Source organism: Pteronotus mesoamericanus, unplaced genomic scaffold, assembly GCF_021234165.1.
Source record: "Pteronotus mesoamericanus isolate MK-2021 breed Mesoamerican mustached bat unplaced genomic scaffold, CSHL_Meso_final contig_1242, whole genome shotgun sequence".
Taxonomy (NCBI): Eukaryota; Metazoa; Chordata; class Mammalia; order Chiroptera; family Mormoopidae; genus Pteronotus; species Pteronotus mesoamericanus.
In genome coordinates this window covers 261,084-283,820 of record NW_026555053.1, presented here as the reverse complement: position 1 = coordinate 283,820, position 22,737 = coordinate 261,084, and the positions used below count along the sequence as shown (strand labels likewise).

General features: G+C 44.4%; 1 protein-coding gene across 1 annotated transcript in view; it reads right to left on the bottom strand.

Annotated features, from left to right (window-relative positions):
* Positions 1-22,737, bottom strand: part of ETFA (electron transfer flavoprotein subunit alpha) — a 48,153-nt gene that overhangs the window by 1,509 nt on the left and 23,907 nt on the right. Inside the window, exons 10-11 of the mRNA XM_054588717.1 lie at positions 7,393-7,458; positions 4,298-4,378 (exon numbers count right to left, since the gene is read on the bottom strand). Of these exons, the coding sequence (XP_054444692.1) occupies positions 4,298-4,378; positions 7,393-7,458 (147 nt within the window). The remainder of the gene's footprint in view (positions 1-4,297; positions 4,379-7,392; positions 7,459-22,737) is intronic.

Below are 22,737 nucleotides of genomic sequence, written 5' to 3'. Positions count from 1 at the left end.
TCTCTCTCTTCACCACCTATATCCTTTTTTATTAGAGCAGCCTCACACTTCCCAGGCACAGCACATGATGTCTTCATTGGGGTAAAGAAAATGCCACCTTGGGTTCCCTGGGTGTCTGGTGGCCTGAGCTCACTGAAAGATCTGGATTCTTGTTTTATTCTATTTTAGATACTGCAGACCAGGCCCCTACTTGGTAAGACCAAATGAAAATGAATTCACATTTAAAATAAGACAATGTACTGATATAAATCAAACACGGCTACATGTCACTGATCTTCTCACTCCTTCATCCGGGTAAACACTGTGGCAGAGAGAGAAGTGCAGGCCCGATGGCTGCCCACATGGAACGACCCCCTCGCTGGGAGAAATGGAACCACCACCCAGGCAGAAATGTCCTGTGCTTACGCTTTATGTAAGAGGACGAAAAGAATGACACTAAATGCTCCAAACTCAGGAGTTCTGTGGGAGGCGAGATTAGTGTGGACTAGGAAAAGCCACATTTACAGGGATCCTGGGGGGTGGGGGTGGAGACTATATATATATATAAATTATATGGAGGCAGACAGAGATAAACATTGCAGGTTCCAGTCACAGTACCGGGATTAAACCGACAGTGAGGAGCTGTGCCAGGGAGGGGAAAGCTGAGGCAGGTGGTGCACCAAGTCCAATCAGTGGGGACACAAGAGTCTCCAACAGAGATGGGGCTGGGACACCCGGCTATGCATGTCCCAAAGAATGATGCTGGACCCTCACCTCACGTCATAAACAAAAATTAATTCAAAATGGTCCAGTGATCTAGCTGTAAGAGCTAAAACCATAAAACTCTCAGAAGAAACCATACGAGTAAATCTTTAGGACCCTGGAATTTGGCAATGGATTCTTAGTTATGATACTAAAAACAAACAACAAAAGAAGTAACAAACTGAACTTCATCAAAATTTTAAAATGCTATGCAACAAGTGACATTATCAAGAAAGTGACCCCCTGGCTGGTGGGGCTCAGTAGATAGAGCAACGGCCTGTGAACCAAAGGCTTGTTGGTTCAATTCCCAGTCAGGACAAATGCCTGGGTTGCAGGCCAGGTCCCCAGTGGGGGGCACATGAGAGGCAACCACACAATGATGTTTCTCTCCCTTTCTCCCTCCCTTTCCTGCTGTCTATAAATAAATAAATCTTAAAAAATATTATGAGGTTTATTAAAATCTATTAAAAAAAGTGAGGAAGTCTACAAAATGGGAGAAAATATTTGAACGTCATATACAGTGGTACCTTGGCACTCATCGCTAATTCATTTTGGAACTTGTGACAAGTGCCAAAACCTACGAGTACCGAACTGCTTGCGAGCTACCGTGAGACTGACGCTCTGGCCTCCATTCCATCCCAAGAGGGGCTGCGAGCGGCGTGCACTTGCCAAGTGCTGAACATGTTCTTCTCGCCAAAATGCAACGAGTACAGGGTTTGACAAGGTCTGAAGCCAAGTACTGAGGTATGACTGTATCTGATAAGGGTTTAATATCCAGAATATATGAATTTCTACAATTTAACAAGAAAAAAACAACTGAACTTAAAAATGGGCAAAAAGAAAAATGGGCAAAGGTCCAAATACACATTTCTTCAACGAAGATTTCCTAATGCACAATGAGCACATAGCCTTGGACGGGGAGCTCAGTTGGGTAGAGCATTGTCCTGCTATGCCAAGGCTGAGGGCTCAAACCCTGGTCAGGGCACATATAGTATAGAATCAACCAATGAATTAATCCATAAGTAGAACAACAAAATCAGTGTTTCTTCTCTCTCTCTCTCAAAAAAAAAAAGCAACAATAATAATCACATGAGAAGGTGCCCCACACCATTAGCCATCAGGTCAAGGCAAACCAGTCACCCTGAAACACCGCTTCGCACCCACCGGGATGGCCACCCTACACACGGGCAGGCGACAAGTGTTGTTGGCAGGTGTGTGGAGAAAATAGGGCCCTCATGCAATGCCGGTGGGAATGTAAAATAGGGCAGCCACTCTGGAAAAGTCTGGCAGTTCCTCAGAAGATTAAACAGAGTTACCAAAGTGACCCAGCAATTCCATGCCTAGACAATACACACAAACAAGATGAAAACACGTCTCCACAAAACTGTCCATGTGAACACTATAACAGCGTTGTCTGTAATAGCCACGGCACGGCAACAACCAGAATGGGCGAACAGCATGTGGCACATCCAGAATCCGGAGCCCGGAGAACTGACACATGCTATGAAGACGGGGGAACCCTGAATACAACGTGCTGAGAGAAGAGCCAAAAAAGAGAATATATTACATGAGTCTATTTATCTGAAATGTCCAGGATGGGCAAACCTACAGAGATGCAAAGGAGACGGGTTGCTGCCATGGGCTGGGCTGACGACGGAACAGTGACTGCTCACCGTACGGGGTTTCTTCTCTGCTGAAAACCTGCTGGAATTAGTCAGTGATAATGGCTGCACAACGCAGTGAATATACTGAAAAAACACTGACTGTGTATTTTATACGGGTGAATTTTATGGCATGTGGATTAAGTCTCAGTAAAGCTACTATATACTTTTTTAAGAAACCACCCCAGCCATGAGGTGCTCTATGGTCTATCACTCTCACTCCAATGACAATACAGTCGACCCTTGAGCAACACAGGAGTTGGGGTGCCTCCCCACCGCGCAGTAGAAAAATCTGTGCATAATTTTGGACTCCCTCAAAACCTAACTACTAACAGCCTGCTGTTGACAGAAGCCTCATCAATAACACAGTCCAATTAACACATTTTGCATGTTACGTGTATTACATACCGTTCTCACCACAAGGCAGCTAGAGAAAACAAAATGTCTCCGTCCAACCCCCCTGAAGCCCCAGGCAGGCTTCTTGAAACACCAGAAGGAGCTGAAGGCGCCCTGCTGACCGGAGGCCTCCGAGGCCCCTTTCCACTGCACTGTCCTAGGGCTCTCACCAAGAGAGTCCTCGCGCATTCCCTGGCGCGGGCTCTCACCCAATCAGATTAAAGGGTCTTTACCCCGTAACGGCATCTCAATGGACTAAATGCTTGCTACCTGGACAGCCATCCTTGTACAGAAATGCAAAAAGTTTCTCTTCTTCATAGGACCTTTTCCTCCTACTGGAATATCTCCCCCAGCTGTTGTCTGTTCCTACACAGCTGAGCCAGGTAACAGGCCCCCAACGTTGCTGAAGAAGGGCTGTACTCACCCCAGGCGAAGTACGGGCTCTCTGGGGAAGGGGCACTTCTGAGGGGGAGGCGGCCCATGCTGACCCCAGGCAGAAGCTCCACTCTCCCTCTGCACGACCGACTGAGCGAGGGCTGAGGGGGCCGTGCTTCCCTGCGCGTGGACATGCACCTCAGCCTAGAGACTGCACTCGGAGTCCATCCAGGCCACACACAGCGCCGGGAACGCTGCGGCCACCGGCCGCACCCCAGCTGGCGGACCGCCCCGGTCTCTGTCCTCAGGCTGCGGCCTCTCCGTTACGGCCACGCAGCTGCTGGAACGAGGGCTTCCACCCTCCAGCAAACCCACTCCTCCCAGGGCTGGATGCCACTTTCACAGCCTCAATTCCTGCGTCAGGGGTTTCTGCACAAGGCAGCCTGGAAGCTTGTAGGCAGGCCCTGAGGGACCAAAAGAGGCCAGGCCACACACAAACTGTCACGTTTAAACACAGCCAAATGAGTACCGGGTGCTCATCAATACCACTGAAGCAACTTCTTTCACAGGGAGGACAAATAACGGGTAGCAACAGACTAGAAACAACACTACAAGAGGAGGAGCATGTGAGGGGTGGGAAGTCAGTGTTCTCCCCTACACGTAGCAGGTGCACAAGGCTCGACCAGCAGGGCGCACCTGCTGGGTCAGGCAGGCTGGACTCAAGCGCCCATTCCTCCCCCTCAAAAGCTGCAGCATCACCGGCACATCTCCAAACGAGGGGATCTGATGTAAATTTCTTTATAGTACCTGCCAAATATGATTCTAGGTTATAGTAATGTGAATCACTTCACATTGTTTACTACTCAGTACATGAGATGCCAAGAGCCATATGGATGCTTTAAATACAATACGAATTTCTTAAAAAGAAAGTTACAGTGCTCTGTATCAACATCATGTATTTATTAGGACAACTTTAGTTCACAATTGTACACATATATTTATATGTGTGTACACACACACACACACACACACACACACAATGGCTCCCTAAAACAGCTTCTTCCCTGACCAACTCTCTTTTCTAGATTGTCACCTGGTTGTTCCCTGAGAGCCTCTCATCTTACCTTGAATAAATCTGCAACTATTCCATAATCTGCCACTTGAAAAATGGGAGCTTCTGGGTCTTTGTTAATTGCTACAATTGTCTGTGAAATAAAAACAAAGAGGTTGCCCCTTGTCAAGAAAATACAAGACACAAATTGATAGTTGTAGTTTCATTTCCCTAATAACAAATATATAGTGTTCAAAAACGTCTACCAAATTAGATTCATTCGATTCCTTTGTGCCAATACTATAAATTTAGAACTTTCTGTGTTGGAACCTAAAGTTATCTCCCACTCCCACCACGAGCCCTCACAGTAATAAAAAGGTTTTAAATCATTATTTTTATAAACTTATTTTTGACTTATAAACAAATGTTTACTTTTAGGTAAGTAACAACTCAGAAGAGAGGACTGTGGACTCACCAGGAATCTGTCTCCCCACCTGAACTGGCAGAGTGGGTCTCAGGTAACCACTCGGGCATTCTGGAGTCCACTGAGGGCCTGCCACGGCCACGGGGAGGGCGGCAGGGTGCGCTGCAGCGCTAAGCTCTGGCGTAGCAGGGCCGCGGCCCACCCGCCCCTGCCGCCCAGCCCTGGTGGCCACCGTGCACACAGCCTGCAGGAGCCAGCGCTGGCGGAGAACCCTGTCCTGCGAACCCCGGGGACCTGTGCTCTGACGGCGGGCTGCCGCTCAGGCCGCTGAAGCGCAATGAGCAGGGTGGCCAGCGCTACTGCACGGCCCCCACTGTTGCCGGCCCCTCACCCTCTGGCTGAAGTTCTCTGAGGCAGCGTTAAAGGGATATTGTGCTTTCTCTGGTCCCTTCGTTTTCAGGTTTCTCCCCTTCTCAGAACCAGACTAAGAAATTCAAAAGCAAGTGCAGATGTGGGGAAATTACAAAGTAATCACACAGCTGTATTCCTCACACATGGCTTCTGACACCATTGCAATTAAAGTAAAATTAGAGTTTAAAATGTCTATCGATCACAGTAATTCAAATAATCTCTAGGAGCAAAAATAAGTTTCTACCTGCCTATTACTCTATCTCACAAAAAGAGCTAGAACGCACTTTTAAAAGTATTTCGATATAGCCTGACTTAAAATACAGGTCACATGACATATGCAATTCCCCTACAGGGGCCCCCAAAGAGCCCCTCAAAGCAATGGGCATCACCTTCCAGAAGCACCAGCCCAGAGGAATGCGCCAGAGACACCGGAAGCTGTGTGGTCAGAGACGACAAACATCGGTTTCCAACCGAGCCTCAAAGTCCAAAGTCACAAGGACAAACACTCTGAGTCACGGGCACCGGTGTGCATGGAGGTGCTTCCCTTCTGGGCCTATGCGGCCTGTTTCACAGCTACCAGCAGATTTGTTTAATTAGTGGTGGGTAATGGTTCTCCTGGAGTCTACCTACTTAAATACCTGACAGTTTAATCATCTGAAAGCTTTTTCATCCCACTAGATAAAAGTTACTTTTAAAGAAACAGCACACAACTGTGGGCAAGGAACCACTGAAGTATGTTAAGAAAAAAAGATTTGGGTCAGATTACTAAAAGAATATTCCTAAGTCATCGACTGTAAATAACTGTGATAAAATCTTGCTTGCCACCCTAGAGCGCTCATGTATCCTTATAAATTCACACTCTTCTTCCTTACAGAGCTTTTAAAGCACAGACTGCAGTCAACCATATCCATATGCATATAGTTCACAAGTGCTTCATTACATTGGTTCATTTGATACAATAATCACATCTCATATTCTTTCAACTACAATGCAATGCTAACCAAAAGGGCAGCTGTCAGGTTTATGAATGCAACTATGTGATCTAAACCCATCACTCTAACCTCCTGGTTTAGAGCCTAACCAGAGACTGCCGTCTCTCACAGCAGACAGCGATGGCGGCGCGATGTCTTGCACCCCAACACACAGCACAAGGACGTGCTGAACAAACATCTGTTGGCTCCATGAACAGGCAGTCTTGGCTGAAGGGTGCTCTTAAGGGACGGTTCCCCAACCCCGGTCTCCTCCCTTCGGCTGCTCCCTTTTCGCTTCGAGGTGTACTGTCTATCCTGCCCTCCTCTCCCCGGCCGCCCAGCCCTGCTGGCATGGAATGAGAATTTGCACCAGGATCATCTGGGTGGGCAGAATCTTTCATTTTTGAAAAGCAGAATTCTAGATATGTCTGAACTGGCCCAGCTAAAAAATATTTTTAAGGTTGCTGGCGTTGGAGTGTTTTTTTCCCTTTAATGCAGCGATAACGTCGTCCCCACTGGCACTGTTTACAGAACTCAGTGAAGAAACCTGCCATCCTCCTGTCAAGTCTGACTGGTTTTGAGGCAATTCATTCAGAGGTTACAAGGAGACAGAGCATGCAAAAGGTAGAAGTTAGACCTGTTTAAAGTTTTATTACCTTTTATATCCAACTTCCATCTGAACGGATAAAAGCAAGTGTGTCAAAAGCATCTCTGACTTCATGAAAGACTAAGTTCATAATTCAAACTGTTCATTGTTATACATGAGTTAGTGCGTCATATTCTGAGACATATCGTCACCAAGTCGTTACACAAGACTTCCAGATACAGTCCAAGCAGCAAGTTAAAGTTAAGTGTTTCCTCCGTACACTGCACTTTTGAAAATTACTGAGGTATTAAGACACTCCAACCCAAAATGTGTCAGTTACATTGCAGTAACAACCCAAAAGAGGGGACTTTCTGACATATGAGTGGGGGGACTCTTAGAGGACCAGGGTGAGGCAGACAGAGAATGAGGGATCAGAACCTCCTACACTAGTCAGTCACAGCCTCATCAAGTTGTTTTCACTCCACGTTTTCTATCCACAGACAGTCAGAACGGCCAGAGATCTCGGCACGTGCAGTGGGCAGACAAAGAAGGGAGGTGCCCACAGGGCACGCCTGTGGGATCAGCGCTGGCGCTGGGACCTGGGGCAGGCCTCTCCCACCAGGCAGTGCAGCTGCAGGCGGCAAACAGGACGGGCGCCCTTCAGTTCCTAGGTCGCAGTGAACGGATCAGGTTCACACGCTGGGAAACATGCAGTGAAACCCAGAATTGTACACAAGAGTTTCTCCTCTTAGCATCACTAACTGTTGTGTAGTTACCTTGCTGTCTTTCATCCCAGCTAGATGCTGGATTGCTCCAGATATTCCTACAGCAATGTAAAGTTCCTGAAATAAAAGAGACCATGTCATTAACAGGTATTTATATTCTATAATACCTCCCAAAGTATTTGCTATTAGCAAGTCAAGTCTTAGGTAAAGATATTAAAATAGAACGGGTGCAGTATTATTTAAATCACGCCAGCCTTCCCTCGTCTCCCTAGACCGCAGGATCTTTCCCTCTGATTCCCTGCAGTGGTGCTGAAGAGCGAGCGTGCATGACGAGCGACTGCGCCTTACCTGCGTGCCAGCGCCGTGCTACGCATTTCCCATCGACTGTTTCACTTCATGTCACACTTTGCTCTGAGGGAGCACTTTCTGTCTGTGCTACTTGTCACTCTGTACCTATTTATTCAGGGTGTACTCACACTGTACAGTAACATTTAAACACACAGACGCACACACATTAAAATTATTTTGACCTAGTTGTTTGCCTTCTCATATTTGCATGCACACAGCACACAAAATCTCCCTAGGAGAGAACCAACTTCTCGAAGGCATAGGCTCAACCTGTTGGGTGTCATTTCCGACACCCAATAAAAGGGCCCCCACACTCTAGTTTCTCAGTAAATGCTGATGACGATATTTGCACATCTTTCTATGCCCCTGACCCCAATAATTACAAAGGAAATGACAACTGAATATTCTGTCTACTTATCTAAAAATTTTTAGAAGTACCCATGTTTGAAAAGTAAAAGTCACTATCATCACTGGGTACTGGAAATATAAGGGAGAACACTTTGTAAAGTATATAACTGTCTAACCACTATGCTGTACAACTGAAAATAATACGGAATAATACTGAATATAAACTGTAATTGAAAATCAATTTTTAAAAAACTATCATCATGGAAAACCAATAAATGCTTGATTAAAAGAACTCAGTATATGACTGTCTAACCACTACACTGTGCACCTGAAACTAAAACAGAATAATATTGAATGTAAATTGTAACTGAAAAATAAAATTTAAAATAAAAGGTATCGGAAGGGTAATTAAAGATCTAATATCAAAAAATAAAAGAGCTTAGCTGTTCCACTCTATCTACTCGGCGCAGACACTGAACTATCACGTCCTGGCTTGGGTCGGGGGCGCACCCGCCATGGGACCAACGAGCACACTGACGACACAGGCTCTCTCCCGTGCGAAGGCGCTGACGGTGGCCGTGTCACACTCCACCCTGTCACACGCAGGGCCCTCGGTCAGTGACGGCGCCAGGTGCGCCGCCTTGTTTTCGGCCCTGCTCATAACCTCATCTGCCAGCGGCCCAGAGTCCAAAGTCAAAGAGCATGTCTGCTGGGATCAGTCCCTGCCACCCAGCGCTACGGTTTTCCTACCACGCCCGTGTGCGGGGCTGTACCCGAGTCCTCCCCCTCTGCGTTCCCCCTGCTGGAAGCCGGGGGGCAGCCCCGGCACCGGACCTTTGTACGGAGGCTCCCAGGACACCCTACAGTGCAGCCGGGGCTGAGCCGATGAGAACCAGCATCCCGGGCCTCAGACCTGCCACTCTGTCCACAACGTCGACGGGCTCTCCCTGGGCCTTATCTTTAAAGGCATGGAGTGTCCAACTGCTGCCAGAGCCACGAGATGCCACTGCGTGCCCTGGCCAAGGAAACAACCTCGTCACCACAGCGCATTTATCATCTACAAATGAGCTGTGCCTGTTTGCCGATCCCACTTGCTCCACAGGGATCATCGGAGGCCTGGAGGAAAGAAAGAGCCGTTTGGTCTCGGGGCTGGGAGGGGCCTGCAGAAGGTGGGGATGGGAGGCAGTCCTGCCCCGTGAGCGCTGTCGCCGCACCGTCTCACCCGGCCTGGACACACAGGTAGTGCTAAAAGGGCTGCTTTTCTTTGAAAAAACACCACTATTTTCTACTGAAGATTCGCAGGGAACCTCAACAGGTAAGTTTAACATCATTTCCCTTTGTTCTGAGTCATACTTCTTTCATTAAAGGACATTCATTAAATTGTTAATCACAACACACCTACTAAATCTCATACCAACACCTTCTCAGGCCAACAACTTCTTGTGTGAAGATTCAAAACACAAGAAACTGCCCCGCTAACCACTCTTTTGAGCACAGTCTCGAAGTCAGCACTGGAAAGGATGGCAGCTCTGTCACACGTCCCTCTGACACACACACATCCACATTAAAATTCAACAAGGCTTAAAAGCCTCTCCATCTGCATCATAAAATGCGAATAAAATTGTAGACTCATTCTGGCAGTGAACGTCTACATAAATATAATATAAATAAAACTCACTTTATGCCCCCTAAGAAATGAATACCGTTTGTTGACTTTAAACCATAAATGTCACTGAGGAAGTAACATATTCTGGACCAAAACAAACCAAGGCCAGGGCCATTCCTGCCTTTCTGCCTGCTGACCACCAGCACAAATAGTGCAAACAGGTCCACGGGACCAACAGGACCTTACTCACTGTTTTGCAAACAAGAATTTCTGAATAAACATAAAAGCATTAAAATAATAACTGAGAATGCGTCCTGGATTCTGGCTGCCTTCTGAGACCTGAGAGCTCTCTCAGACAGGAAGGGAGGCTTTCTGCTTTTTTAAAGAACATGTACAGGCAATTAGACTAATATTGTAGGACGCTCCCTCATGGTTCAGGAAGCATTTTTGTATTTCAATAATAATTAGTATGTACAAAACCCTCCAGATGCTCATTTACAGAGCACTCTAGACACTGATAAACAACACAGCAAGGCAATCCCAACCCCGAGGCACTTTCCTTCTAAAGCAGATAGTGCGGAAGATGGTTTGGAAAGAAAATGAGAGGCACGTTGGAGGGGAGAAGAGCAGTAAGATTCAGAAAGCGGTGGGATTAAAGAAGAGAACAGGTAGAGACGGAAGGAGGGGCACATCCTAGCAAGACAGAACCCAGCAGCCCTGGCAAAGTGTGGGCTGGTCATTCTGCAATTCAAGAATGGAGGCTGGTGGGAAGAAGGAAAGCCACAGGGCAGCAAGAGGACCACAGGTTATTCCGAAATAAAAAGAGACAGCACTTCATTACAAACACAGACCAGCAGAAAAAGGCACAAATCCCTCTCCCTTTGTCAAAACTGGTGAACAGACTGGCTACAAACTCACGCACAGGGCAAGGCGCGGAGGTCTAAGCACTGGACAGCAGCTGAGACGGAGCTGCCGCAGCCAGGGGCCTTCCCGGAGCCTCGCAAGGGGAACACGCTACTGTGGCTAAGCGCCCAGGCTCTGGACTCTCTCTGCCTGGTTTCAGGCCCAGCTCAGCACCTTACAGACATGCGACTGTGGGCCCGTTCTCTAACCTACGTGATTCCGCTTGCTCACCTGAAAACCTGGGACTAGAAGAACCCCTACTTCGCAGGTTACTGTGAAGCTCCCATCCTGAGCTTAGAACCTAGTTTCCCAAGTCACTGATGTGCCACTCAAGTCGGAGTCTGCTCCCTTACGGATTCTCTCTGCCCGCGGGGTGGCCCGGAGGGCTGCTGGGGTGGCCTCGGAGCCACCGATGGAGCTGAGCAGGGTGCACGCTGAATAATTCTGGAGGGAAGCCTCATTCATTGTCAGCCATTGTAGAGCTACATTTTTATTACAATAATTTTTCAACAGATGGCAGTAAAGTAACAAGAATGGGGTACTTTTCCCCCTAATTCCCACAAAGAGCTGTGCAGACTGGCAGAGGAGCAGACAGCCGGAATCCCTGGAGGTGCAGCGCTGGAACTGGAACTGGAACTGGAACTGGAACTGCCTGCGTGCGCCGTGGCAGCCGGCTGCTGAGGAGCAGTGGCTGCGATGCTGCTGTGTCGACGCTGTCACTGCGGCTTAGAGGCACCGGCTCACGGCCTGGCCGCACAGGTCAAGGTGAGACCGTAACACCCTGTCAAACAGCACAGGGAGCAGTCGCGTGTGACGCAGGGCTGGTCCCCTACACAGCCCCGGCCCCTGCGAAGCGCCAGGCCATCACAGGCCGGACTATTCGAGCATCTGAGTTGCATTTACTCAGTATTATTAACTCCCCTTGTAGAGTCCAAGGTAACTTAATTCCTGTCCTCACACCATATATTTCAAATGAATAAAGTGATTCATTCATTAATGTCTTATTGAGCCTAATCTATCAACTTTATCATCAGTATGTACAGGGAAAAAACAGCATACAGGGTGGGGCAAACGTAGGTTAACAGTGGTGAGTACATGAAACAGCTCATTCCTGTGTTACGATTACTGTATTACTTTCCATACAAATTAACTGTAAAGCTACTCCGTGCCCCGCCCTGTGCATAGCTTGGTAACCTCCATGACTCCAGGCATCCACTAGGGATCTTGGAAGGCAACCCCTGCCGACAAAGAGGAGCAACTGTACAACAGAAAATGTGGGACGCACCTACAGGGATACTTAGGAAATATTGCTATTAGAAAAGAAGAATGGCAGAAAATTAATGCGCTAAAATCTCAACTCTAGAAAGTTGAAAATGAGCAAGTGTAAGAAACCATTTATTCCATCACGAATATAACCAAATAACTAAGACCTGAGAGAGACGGCTCCAGCTCCTGGCTCTTCCACTTGGCACCTGTGTTCTTGGGAGAGTCAGTTAACCTCTCAAGGGTCCAAGCCCCGTGTAAAAGGGAGGGATGTACCAGCCGCTAACAGGACTGTCATGGTTATTAAATAACACCATGCATGTGGAGAGCTCAAAAGAGGTGCTATTAATGCTATTAGTATTACTTAATGATCACTAACTCTTTAAACTAAAAGGTACAGTAAGAGCCATCATAGGAATTCCACTTCAAACTACTTAAGTTTAAGTAGTCTGAAGTGCAACTGAGTAGTCTGAAGTAGTTTAAACTGTTACTAACTCAAAGGAAGTTATTAACTTGACACAGTTCTCCTGGGATAATGTATTGGAAAAACTTCATTGATAAACATCGAAGAGAAACATCAAAGTGAGAGAGAAACACGGACTGGTTGCCTCTCAAATGTACCCTAACTAGGGACTGAACCCGGAAACCGGACATGTTCCCTGACTGGGAATCGAACCAGTGACCTGCTTTACAGGACGATGCCCAACCTACTGAGCCACATCAGTCAGGACTGGGGTGAATTTCTTTACAAAATTCTGACAAAATCTTCATACTGCGACAAGTATCTTAGATACAGATACTTAGACCTACCAAATCGGACATATAAAAATATATGAGGTTTAAATTACGTAAGTTTATGATATAAACTCATATGCTGACTTTTTTTCTGGAACTGGAACAGTATTCTGCCTGCAGAAACTTCAGATCTGCTTTACTTTAAACAAAGTAGAAAGATTTAAACATTTAGTTTTTTGTTTACATGAAACATGAAATTGAGTGGAATGGATAAATCTGGAGCTTTCAGAGCAGAAAAGCCAAGCCAATATTGCTTCATCTCTTTAAAAATCAGGTTTATAATTTCTTTTTTACCAACAGTCACCCTTTGTCGACAGAGCTGGGGAAAGAAAATGGAAACTACATTTCTTTGAAGATAATTTAAAAAGACATCACATAAGTAGTTCAAACTAAAGTTCAAAGACCCAACGTTATGCTCTCAAAATCAATTCCCTGTACCACTATCTCAGGACAACATCTTCACAAAATGGCAAGCTCTCCCCCAACTGTCCTTACTCAAAAGACTAGAGGCATAACCTTCAACAGAAACTGTTCCAGCTACACTACAATACACACACACACACACACACACACACACACACACACACACAGGAAAAACGCCAAGTTAGGAGTTAAATGGAATTTATCATAGCAAATTATGAATGTCTTTTTCAGGAGTAGATTAACCTAACTATATTTCCTAATTACTGCAAGTCTCCTGTGCATTAATATTGCTATATTTCATCCTGCTGCTCATTTAAAAGGCCAAACTATTTCTTAGGTTTGCCAGAATGTGTTTAAAGTCTCCTTTCTTTTTGGAAGAGGCCCCAAAACGCGAAGCACAGCGATCTGCGGCTCTGCCCTCAGGCAGGGCTACGGCTACGCTGTGCTTACACAGTTCACCCGGAGGCCCTGACCCACGCCCTCTGTCAGACGGTGCCCCTGCCCAGGACGGCTGCGGTTTTCTCTGGATTCAGGCGGCACAGCTGCCGTCACACTCACAAGAGCTGTCTTGGCCATGCCAGTAATCACGCTGTGCTTCATATACACGGTATCAACTATGACAATTAACTCAAAGGAGGAGAAATTATTCCCATTTTATAGACGAGAAAGCACAGGCTCAGGCAGGCTTGGTTGAGTTATCCAAGGTTATACACACCTAGTAAAAGGCAGGCTTCTAAACACAAGTCTTTTGATTTAAATTCAGTACTTTCTCAACATTGTGACAGTACTGGGAATACGCTTTAACTGAAGTCACTAGTCTATTAAGTCCAGGATACGTATTTACCTAGAGGAGTATTTCTAAAACCAGCCGGGATGGGTGAACAGCCAACTTCGGTTTATACAAGAAGAGCACCCCCAACTGGAGCTCCCACCACTGCTTTTCTGTCCACGTCGCTAGAACTATCAGTTGGTACTTTAGCTCTGGGGTCCTTGTGCTGAAGAGGGACACAAACTACGTCGAAGTGTCTCCCTACCGACCATGCTGACGGCAGCTGACGCCTGTCACACACCCGCGACGAGGCTACCGAGGAGACGGCCTTGCAAGACGCCAGACCCAACCCAGAAATTATTCCTTGTTTGCTGTTGCTGAAGTTTGTTTTAATTTATGTGCCTGTATCGAAAAATAGCTAATACTTTCAGATAAAAACTCTGACCTGGCTTTCAATGATGTCAGTATCTGGTTCCAAATAACTAGTGGGAAAAAATCTAGAAGCAAAGGCAGAAAAGTCATTTAGAAGAAAGAGCGGCAGCCCTCACCCTCGACCCAGACTGTGGGGGCCTCGCACGGACGGACATCCCCTGGCCTGGTGCTCATGGGGCAGGAGCGTGAAACTTGAATTCAGTCAAACATCTTCTGAAACCCTAAATTCACCCTCAGAGGTGAGCTTCCCCATGTTCTCTGTCGGGTCACTGCTTTCCCCAGGAGAAGCCGAGTAAACGTCGTCTTCACAGCGAGCCCAGTGATGAGGCACAGGGTCTGGTGCAAGTAACATCCCCTATTTATCACGACGTCTTTCATGACAAAATCCTAAGTATGCCGTTCCGTGACGTACCATTACACTCAAGCGCCATAGGTCATTTCAGGTGAAATGTTCCAAGTACGACGACAGACCGTTACACCCACACCACTGCCCCCCAGCCACTCTCAGGCAGGCCTCGCTGCTGCCGGACCCTGTATGAGCCCAAAGCAGACGGCCGTTCACATGCCACAAGCACGTGCATTATGAGGTACTTCACTATTTTTGTTCAAAATGTGAATTTAATAACCCAGCTGCTCAAATACAAACTTAAAATTTTTTCTTAACAAAAACATTAATGACTGCAGTTTACAATTCAAAAGTTTAATTGTAAACCAGAATAAGTAAAATGTCAGCTCTTGACATTTTAGTCCTGGATGTTTTTTTTTCCAATCCTCACCTGAAGATACATTTTTACTGATTTTAGAGAGGGGAAAGGACGGAGGGAGGGGGACGGAGAGAAAGAAACGCTGAATGCCACACCCCACACACGCCCCAGCCGGCAACCGAACTGCAACCCCGGCCCCGGCGCTGACCGGGAATCGAGCCCGCAGCTACTGGATGCACAGCGCGGTCCTCTCAGTAACCGGGCCACCAGGCCACGGCCTTTTTTGTTTTTTTTTTAAAGTAGTATTTTTTTAACTGCTGATTTTAATTACAAAGGATGAATTGACCTGAAATAAGGTTTTCTTAAAATATTTTTTTACAATATAATTTTTAATATTAAACTACTTTGCAATCAAATGCTTAGCATTAACCTGATGAGCCTTCTATACTGTTTCACAGACCCTGTGGTGTGGGAAATATTCTCCAAGTATAGTGTGATGATACAAAGCCAAGTAGTATTATTATTCACTTTGCTGAATTTATTCAGATAATTTACATTAAAACATCTGAATATGACATGAAAATACTTAGGTATATAATCAATCTATTACAAAGCTTTGTATTTCAGCAGGTCAAATAAAATGTTTGACCATCAACTATTTTACCAGTTAAGATTTTTCAACTGATGCTAAATCGTACACACCAGTACAGAATTCTGGAGTGGTAAAGAACCTCTAAGATCATCGATGCAATCTCTCTGTTTCATCGATGACAAAAACCAAGGCCCAAGAACAGCTGGCACCGGAACCCGGCTCCCAAGTACTATTTTCTTCACTCGCCATACTGCCGTTTTCCCAAAATTACCAGGAAGAGTCAGGCCACTGCTTAAGCAGAGCCTTTTCTTGATGTTTAGTCTAAAATTATTTTGATAACCTCTATGACCAGGAGCTCATGAAAGCTACAAAGTGACCAGAGAAAACCAGTCTGGAGGTTCCTCAAAAAGCTAAACATAAAATTATCATATAACCCAGCAATCCCACTCCTAGGTGAAGACCCTGAAAAACTGAAAACAGGGACTTAAACAGATGCTTGCATGTGAACATTCACAGCAGCATTTCTGACCATGGTTAAAAGGTAAAAACAAAACAACTCAAGCGTCCATCAACAGATGAATAAGTAAACAAAATGTTTATGGAATAATATTTGGACATTCTTCATCCATAAAAAGGAGTGAAGTTCTTACACATGCTTAAAACAGATGAAATCCAAAAACATGCTAAGTAAAATAAAGACACTCATGAAAGGACACATATCGTATGATTCCACTTTTATGAAACCCCTAACAGAGGCAAAATCACACACACACGCAATAGGTTAAGGGTGAGCAGGGGCTGGGGCTGGGGCGGGAGGGAGGGGCTCGCGCTCACGGTGCGGAATTTTGGTTTGGGGTGACGACGCACTGCGGATATGGGTAGTGGTGATGGTTCTATTTGCACAGCATTGTGAGTGTTATCGATGCCACTGACACTGTACACCTGATGGTTAAAAGGCAAATTTTGTTAGGTTTCACCACAATTAAAAAGTCATCACTCCGTCAGAAACCTTCATACAATTCTCCATCTTCAAAAAACTTAATTCTAGAATCTTGTGGTTTTGCCAATTATAAACAATAAATAGTTCACAGAATGTTAAACAATAACAATAGTAGGGAAACCAGGTACTACAGCCTATCAAAACCTACAGTTCACAGGCTCTGTGTGAATTTTCTGTCCTATCTTTGCAATATTTTTCCGTAAATCTAAAACTATTAAAAAAAAAAAAAAACTTTTTTAAAAAAGCCAACCAGAGTTATAAAGTTCAAGATTTCTTGAAGCACCTTCTAAAGCTAAAAGAATTTAAGCTAAGTTTTTAAAATGTTCTTTTGTACGAGGTGTTAGTCCTCACATCTTAGGCCCTAAAGTGAACAGAGGGATGGAATGACATACGCCAAGTGACCAGTTATCCACTGACTAAACCTTGCCTTCTAGTCCAGTGTCCTACATTCTCTGACATTCATGTGCCTGTTTATAGCTGAAGCTATTCACGAGAAAGAAAAATTAGCTTTTATACGAAAGAACCAAAAATAGTTAGAATAAGAATAAAAATTTACAATAGTTTTATTCTTTTCAAGTTACCACACCAAAATAGCCTCTACAAAGAGTTTCTGTCTGCTCTTACTGACTCTTCGTGCCAGCTGGTACACGAGAGCGACTGGACGCATCTGTATCGCACTCGTGGAATGCTTTTAAACGTACTATGTATGTGAAAAGAAATTTAACGGGCCTTCCAAAACTTACAAATTTTAACTGTATAATAATATGGTAATGCATCAAAAACTTCACTGCTGTAGTCTTAGTCTTCTGGAATAAATGTTTAGAGAAATCTGTAAATAAAAATCAGCTAAGAAATGAATCAAAGATAAAATCAGAACTCAAAGATACAGTTAGAGTTATTTTTCAGCAAACAAGTTTTTAGCTGGTACACAACCCACGTACACATCCAAACCACCGTTCCCGAGTCCCCCAACGTCCCCCGTCGTTGGGGGCCTCACTGGGAGGGCTCCGACCGCCCTGGCCACGAGGTTCCCTCCGAGAAGAAGGCACAGGCCGCTCTGTGGACCACACAGGTCCACACAGCATTTCCTTTGTCCTCTTGGGAACAGAACATCAATTGCTTTCAGCTAAATGCATTCACATATGAATATTTTAGTACAATTTAATGCTTCCAAACCAAACCCAAAGGAATAAAAGCATCCATTTGTGAACCCAGTTCTCTGGGAGTTAAAAGCCAAGCTGGATAATGCAGTATGTAAGGGGCTGTCAATCTGTAGCTCTTTAGCAAGTCAGAAGCCGTCCATAAATTCAGTCCCAGCTGTATACAAATAACTATAAAGTTCGTTCTACACAGACTTGCCAGCATTAGTGGGTCTTCGAAAGAGAACCCCAGAATCAAAATTTCTTGTGTTGGTAAATTCTCCCAAAACTGCTTCTTCATCCAGTAACTACTCACTTATTATCAGAATTATTAAGGGCCACTAATCTGTTAGTACAATACCAAAACGCAGACAAAGTAACCTGCTATTACAAAGAAGATGCGCTAAATGTAAAACCCATTTCCCCGGCAACAGGTAACAGATTTTGTAGTAACTGCAATATGCTTCTAAGTCTGGACGGTTAGGAAGGTAAAGTCATCAACAACATCTACACACACTCCGGAAAAAAAGGTAAACTAGGAACTACCACCAGCCAAGGCTTTAAAAAGCCACACTAATAAACTCTAGTCACCATAACGTAAATCTGACTCTGTATTAAGCTCAACAAATATTAATGTGCTAACAAAATCCAAAGACAGTATCAGACATCAGTTAAAGAAAAAGAATTCAACAGTATCTGTTTATGATTTCAAAAGAAAACGAAGTCTCTTATCAAACAAGGATTTTTAATAGTAACATGATAGCACTATATTCTGGGTACAGTTTTAAGTGTTTTACACATATTAACTCATTAAATCTTTACAACTACCAAGTGAAACAGAGACTGTTACCACCATTTTACCACTGAGAAAACTGTGGTTCAGAGAAGGTAAGCGATTAGTCCAAGGCCACAGGGCAAGCAGGTGGCAACACTAAGAGCTGGACTCAGGCAACCGGATTAGGAAATCTGGACTGTTAATCCTTTTTAACCATTACAGACAGTCAACTGCAGGGAACTTCTTTAATCTGGTAAAGAACACCTACCAAACCAGACAGCAAGGTTCATACTTAGTGGTTTAACACTAGAGGGGTTATCCTTGAAAACAAGCATGTTTGTCATTACCACTTCTATTTAACAATGTCCTGGGAGCCACACCTGACAATAAGAAAAGAAAATTACACAAAGCCCCATCATTCTCAGAGACATGACTGTGTATGTGTAACACCCAAGAGAATCTACACAAGACAAATACCAATTGCATTCCTATTTATCTATACCTTTATAAATAAATTATGAAACCATCTAAATAAATGGAGAAATAAAACCATAGTCATAGGCAGAAGATAAAATACTGCAAAGATGTCAACTCTTCCCAAAATAATCTATACAACCAATGAAGAATTTTTGGTATTTGAGTATTATTACAAATTGTACTTTTTAAACCCAAAAGTCACTATCAAATAAAATTTAAAAATTACAATGATTTTGTATGAGTGCACATTTAAGGTGCTTATGCGTCTGAGAGACTGACTCATCCACTCAGCAACTACATCTCAGCTACTTCCCTAACAGGGTCGTATCTTATGTTCACACTGTTTAACCGCAAGCAATGGGAACCCCAAAAGATAGCCACTTTGGAATTTTTAAAATGTCACTGCTTAACCTAAGGCTGCGGACAATGACTCACAGCATGTATTTCTAGAGCCCCAGGAGCCAGGAAGAGAAACCGTCCATCACCGCCTGGGACCTGCATGTCCCTCCCACACACCCCAATTCGCCACCAAGTGTCACCCCGCAAGTCTTCAATCAGTCAATTATCATTTTTAAATAGCGTTATTAGGTAAGAATTACTTGCATTCATCATGTATGTTCAGTATATTTTCTGTTTATTCACATTACAGTACATGCTTAAAGCCCTGTAGACTATCTGATACTGTGACGGAAACACGGATGAAAAAATGCTGCCTGCGTTAAAACGGATGAGTCTTGCAACCGTAAGACTGACTAAAGAGAGGATAAAGAACTCGTACAGTTAACAAAATGGCTATGGAGAACATATCTCAACATAACAAAGGCCAAATATGACAAGCCCGCAGCGGACATCATACTCAACAGTAAAAAGCTGGACGCTTTTCCTCTGAGATCAGAACAAGACAATGATACTCACTCTCACTACTTCTGTGCAACGCAGTATGAGGTCCTAGCCACAGCAGTTAGGATGAAGGGGGGGCGGGAGGTGCACCCACTGGGGAGAAAGAAGTAAACCTGTCTGTCTGCAGATGACACACTATTACACACAGAAAAGCTGACTCCATGGAAAAAAAGCTTAGACCTAGTAAATGAATTTAGTAAAATTGCAAGATACATAATCAATAGACAGAAATATGTTGCATCTTTATACAACTAACAACTATCAGAGAGACAAATTAAGGAAACAGTCCAATTTATAACTGCTTCAAAAAAATACCTAGGAATAAATTTAACCAGAAGGTAAAACCCATAAGACACTGACTAAAGAAACTGAACACACACATAAATGGAAAGATATTCTGTGCTCATGAATTCGAAGAATATGGTTTAAATGTCCATGTTGCCTAAAGCGATCTACAGATTTAATGCAATCCCTATCACGGTTTCAATGCCATTTGTCACAGAAATAGAAAAAACAATCCTAAAATTTGTATGGAATCACAAGACACCAAAAATAGCCAAAATGACCCTAGCAAAGGAAAACAAAGTTGGAGGCATGATGCTCCCTAACGCCAAATAATATTACAAAGCTATAGTAACCAAAACATGGCGGCACTGGCATAAAAACTCACACACAGGTCAATGGAATAAGAGAGAGCCCAGAAATAGATCCATGCATTACAGTCAATTAATTTACAACAAAGGAATCCAGAATATACAATGGAGTAAGACAGTCTCTTTAATCAATGGTATTGGGAAAAGTGGACCACCACATGCCAAAGAATTAAACTCAACCACTATGTGACACCATACACAATAATCAACTCAAAATGGATGAAAGACTTGAACTGAAGACCTAAAACCACAAAACTTCCAGACGAAGACACAGGCAGCAAGCCTCTTGACGTCAGTCATGGCAAAGACTCCTTGGCTGTGACACCAAAAGCAAAGGCGACAGAAGCAAAAGTAAACCTGTGGGACTGCATCAAACTCAAACGCTTCTGTGCAGCAAAGGAAACCACAACAAGACGAACAGGCAACCTAGTGAATGGGAGAAAGTATTTGCAAATCATGTATTGGATAAGGGGTGAACATCCAAAATACATAAATAACTCATATAACTTAATGACAAAAAACAAATGACCCAATTAAAAAACAGGCAGAGAATCTAGACAGACATTTTTCCAAAGACGACATACAGATGACAAACAGGCCCATGAGAAGGTGCTCAACATCTCTCATCATCAGGGAAATGCAAATCAAAACCACCAACAGTACTATTTTTACTTTTCAGCTTTTTCTAAGTTTGAAATTATTTTCAAGTAAAAAGTTAATTTAAAAAAATAAAGAGGAATGCAGTCTTTGTTGCAACACTAAGTTACAGACTAGCGGTTCCCTATTACTCGGCTGGAACCCTTACAGGGAGCATGAATCCGTAAACATCACCGGGAATTGTTCCATATATACATGCTCAGTAATCTCCCATATGCGTGTGATGTGTGTAGAATGATATGAATGGTAAAATAAAAATGTATTTAAAAGTGTAACTAGCCCAGGCCAGCGTAGCTCAGTGGGTTAGCGCATGGTCCCATACACGGAAATGGGTTCAGTTCCCTGTCAGGGCACGTGTCTCTCTCAGCGGCAGTTCGATCCCCAGTCGGGGCACGAGAGGCAACTGATCGGTGTTTCTCTCTCTCTCCCCATCCCCTTATTCTCTCTCTAAAAGCAATGAAAGAATGTCCTTGGGTGAGGATAAAAAAATACATAAAATTGTAACTAAAGTCATAGAATCTTTTGAATATCACGTTTTCTCAAGAAATTGAAAAGAAAAATTATTTTGTGAGGGCAACAGTATTTGTTTTTGTGTGTCCCTTTACTTAAAGAAATAGGGAACTTCTTACTATTTGCAGTGATGCTTTTCAGAGCTATTACAAAATGTCAACAAGAGGCTGCTAGTAGAGAGCACAGATCCAAGTTTAATAAAGATAAATGAACATCCTGTGGGCAGCTTTAAACACAAGGAAACACTGCATTATCAATAGACAACGGAGACATGGTTTAATAGCAGACAATAAAGTGTGCAGGAGAGAAGACAGAGCTTTTGGATGTCCACAAGTGTGATACACGCCAACAGTGGGTTATGGATGCCAAGAGCCTAATACAATATTAAGTGGCATTAATTAAAATATTATTTAGGAAGATGATAATCCAACTCTGTACTAGTCAGAGCAATGTGAGGTAATGCATTCAACTCTGTGCCTCAGGGCTCCTCCTTACAGCCCTGAGGGAATAACTCCTATCAGACTAACCCTCCTGCGGAGACAAACTGAAACCTGGTGGAGAGCGAGAAAGCAACTGTTTAAGTGCCCTGGGGACCACCCAAGACAGGCAGCAGGGAGCGAGGCGTGAGGTGAGCCCACCCTCCACCTCTTCTTGTTCCCTGAGGCGCTGGCAGATCTCCCACAAGGGGGATAAAACACAATCAGAAAGCAGCCACTCTGGATAGAAACCTGCAGTCTTTTCAGCTGAGGAAATACCCAGAAGGCAGCATTTGTGGCTGCCACATTAGCTGGAATGCAAGGAAAAAATCCCAGAGGGAGAACCACACACTCTGCTCGAAACCCTGGCTGACCCCTGCCTCAGATGGGCGCAAGGTGGCATCTAAGCCACAGGGCGAGGACCGACAGAGAAGACGGAGTGTGGAGCTCTGCCAGCTTAACTGCCTGCTGAAACAAAAAATTAATATCCTCAACAGGAAGAGAACAAATCCATAATCTCTATATTCAATGTCTATAATCCAAAAGTACTAGGCCAGCGACTCTCAAAATATGGTTTGCACACCCCTGGAAACCCCAAGACCCTTTCAGGGGTCTGCAAGATCAAG